The sequence below is a fragment of the Rhincodon typus genome, chromosome 8, assembly GCF_021869965.1.
Source record: "Rhincodon typus isolate 14 chromosome 8, sRhiTyp1.1, whole genome shotgun sequence".
Classification (NCBI taxonomy): domain Eukaryota; kingdom Metazoa; phylum Chordata; class Chondrichthyes; order Orectolobiformes; family Rhincodontidae; genus Rhincodon; species Rhincodon typus.
This window is the reverse complement of record NC_063339.1, coordinates 15,057,034-15,060,422: the sequence shown is the minus strand read 5'-3', so window position 1 is coordinate 15,060,422 and position 3,389 is coordinate 15,057,034. Positions and strand designations below refer to the sequence as shown.

Below are 3,389 nucleotides of genomic sequence, written 5' to 3'. Positions count from 1 at the left end.
GATGCTGCTTGGCCTGCTGTGTTCATCCAGCCCTGCACCTTGTTGTCTCGGATTCTCCAGCATCTGCAGTTCCTACTATCTCAGAGTAATTAGTGATTTTGATCTAAGTACAGCAGCTGCTCAACGGATAATTTTTGCTTCTTTTCCATTAACTTTAATTCTGCAAAAGGTGCTTTGAAGATCCCTCAATAGCTCAGTGAGTTTCTCCAATGTGTATTCAAGCTGTACAGATCAGAAGGTTCCTTCTGCAGTCTCTGCTGAGCAAACTTTCTTCATCTAGAGGAGCCGCAGTGTTACTACAATTGTCTGACCTCAGTGCTCCATTCCCCTTAGTTAGGATTCTTGCAGATTAATGAACCTTAGATCGGATTAAGGCCAAATCCAGCTGGCTGTGAACTGCTCGGATTGTATTTGTGAATCCTCTCAAATGAGCATTAGCCACTAAGGTGTGATATTGTAATCTTTCTGGTGTTTGTAGAAAAAGAAGATCATTTCATTTATATGCTGTGTTTTATAAAGATTTATAAGCTGATCTGGAACCCATCAAACTGGAATGGTTCACTGTGAGAAGGCCTGTAATATAAAATGCACTTCACAAATAGGTATAGGAAATGAATACCAACCTGAAAAGTGAGATGCTAGGATGGTACTGAAAGTTTACTCAGACATGGGGTTTGAGAGGATTTTAAAGGTGTCAAAGGAACTTCACTAAAGAGGAGCAAGGCTGCTGAAAGCTCTATCATAGGTAGTGAGGGGAGAACGGTATGGAGGCAGAATTCACAGCCAAAGTATAGAGCTTCAAAAGATCTCAGAAAATCTCTACGAAGAAATTAGAGCAGGGAATTAGTGAGTCAGCATGGGTGAGGTTGATTGGTGTAACACTTTTTTCTAAAAAAAAAGTATCGGAAAAATTCGCTAGGTATGGCAGCATCTGTGGTGAGAAAAACAATTAATATTTCAAGGCCAAAGTGACTTTTTGTTCCAAATAAGTCACACTGGACTCGGAAAAGTTAATTCTTCCCCTGGCTACACATACTGCCAGATCTACGGAGTTTTGTTTTTATTTTAATCTGCAGTTCTTTTATTTGGGTGTAGCAGTGTTTTGGCTAAGTTTGAGTCCATTAGGAATGGATGATGGAAGGACAGACAAAGTAATATAATCTGGAGGCAACTGCAGAAGCAGATAGCGTTACGAAGTTTGAAATAAATCAGCTTGGTGTATGTGACCAAAAATGTTGTTAAAGTGGCAATTTTCAAGCTGTGGAAGGAGAATTAACTTAATGGAAAATAAGCATAGCTTATTTAAACTGGTAGCTTTAGACAGTAGCAGTCTATCCAATGAATATTATCGAAGCATGAAGTGAATTCAGTAGTGGCCGTGTATCTCCTGGAGGCATTTTGTAGCATGAAGCATGCATGAACAGAATGTTATATGCATGCATTGGAATGTGTTGTTTGATATTACACCCACTTCAGTCTGATAAATATACTGGTGCCAGTTATGTTAAACGGAGGATACTTTTTGACTGTTCTCCGTTCAGGTCTTAGTTAGGATCATGTTTAGGGTCAGATTTTGTTAACAGGGAATTCCCTGTGATGCTGTACTAATCTAATTTCAGGGAACCAAGAAATGGAGTACTGCATCTTTAATCCTCCTATTCAGAATGCTGGATAAGAATCCTATATATTTCTCTAAGAAAATGGGTATCACCACCTTTGTTACCAGGTGGGGTTAGCTGAAATGACATCCTCCTTTCAAGGTTATGGTAAGCAGAACTTTTAGAAATAGTTGGTTGAAATAGTTAACTGCGTAAAAAGCATTAAAACTACTGAAAAGGTAATAAGAGGCATATTTATATTGAGAAAATATTTAAGCTCTCCTGTTTTGTTGGTTCATATTTGTTATTGGCCTACTTAATATTTGAAGGAATGGCCCACAATTAGTGGTCAAAGTGTGTGAAGTGGGATGTGCAGTAGGCCTGAGTTGGTGAATGCAGAGTTCACGGAGTTGTGTGCGGCTGGAGGTAGGCCATGTCCTGAAAAAATTTCAACATCTGAATGTTTTCATTTGTAAGCATTGTAAGAGATGACCATAAAACAATAAGATGTAGGACAGAGATAGTAGGAACTGCTGATGCTGGAGAATCTGAGATAACATTGTGTAGAGCTTGATGAACACAGCAGGCCGAGCAGGAAAGCTGACGTTTCGGGTCGAGACCCTTCTTCAGAAATGGGGGGGGGGAAGGGGATTCTGAAATAAAAAGAGAGAGAGGGGGAGGTGGATAGAAAATGGATAAAGGAGAAGATAGGTGGAGAGGAGACAGACAGGTCAAAGAGGCGGGGTTGGAGCCAGTAAAGGTGAGTGTAGGTGGGGAGGTAGGGAGGAGATAGGTCAGTCCAGGGAGGACGGACAGGTCAAGGAGGTGGGATGAGGTTAGTGGGTCGGAGATGGGGGTGGGGTTTGAGGTGGGAGGAATGGTTAGGGAGGCGGGGATGAGCTGGGCTGGTTTTGGAATGCGGTCGGGGGAGGGGAGATTTTGAAGCTTGTGAAGTCCACATTGATACCCTTGGGCTGCAGTGTTCCCAAGCGAAATATGAGATGCTGTTCCGGCGTCTTTCGGGTGGCATCATTGTGGCGCTGCAGGAGGCCCAGGATGGACATGTCGTCCAAGGAGTGGGAGGGGGAGTTGAAATGGTTGGCAACCGGGAGGTGTAGTTGTTTGTTGCGAACTGAGTGTAGGTGTTCCGCAAAGCGGTCCCCAAGCCTCCGCTTGGTTTCCCTGATGTAGAGGAGGCCACAACGGGGACAGCAGATACAGTATACCACATTAGCAGATGTGCAGGTGAACATCTGTTTGATATGGAAGGTCTTCTTAGGGCCTGGGATGGGGGTGAGGGGGGAGGTGTAGAGGCAGGTGTAGCACTTGCTCTGGTTGCAGGAAAAAGTGCTGGGGGTGGTGGGGCTGGAGGGGAATGTGGAGCGGACAAGGGAGTCACAGAGAGAGTGGTCCCTCTGGAAAGCAGATAAGGGTGGGGAGGGAAAAATGTCTTTGGTAATGGGGTCAAGATTGCAGATGGCGGAAGTGTCGGAGGATGATGCATTGGATCCGGAGGTTGATGGGGTGGTACGTGAGGATGAGGGGGATTCTGTTTTGGTAGTTATTGTGGGTAGGGTGTGTGAGAGATGAGTTGCGGGAAATGCGAGAGACACGGTCGAGGGCATTTCCGACCACTGTGAAGGGGAAGTTGTGGTCTTTGAAAATTTCAATCTGACCCCACTACAAAGACATTTTTCCCTCTCCACCCTTATCTGCTTTCCGGAGGGACCACACTCTCCGTGACTCCCCCGGCACTTATCCCCATCCCTATCTCCGACCTACTTACCTCAT

The 3,389-nt window shown here is 44.5% G+C and overlaps 1 protein-coding gene across 1 annotated transcript in view; it reads right to left on the bottom strand.

The window, feature by feature from the left end:
* Window positions 1-3,389, bottom strand: part of dlst (dihydrolipoamide S-succinyltransferase) — a 42,636-nt gene extending 39,247 nt beyond the window's left edge. The window contains exons 1-3 of the mRNA XM_048600038.1: window positions 3,385-3,389; window positions 1,194-1,258; window positions 359-465 (exon numbers count right to left, since the gene is read on the bottom strand). Coding sequence (XP_048455995.1) covers window positions 359-465; window positions 1,194-1,258; window positions 3,385-3,389 — 177 coding nt within the window. The remainder of the gene's footprint in view (window positions 1-358; window positions 466-1,193; window positions 1,259-3,384) is intronic.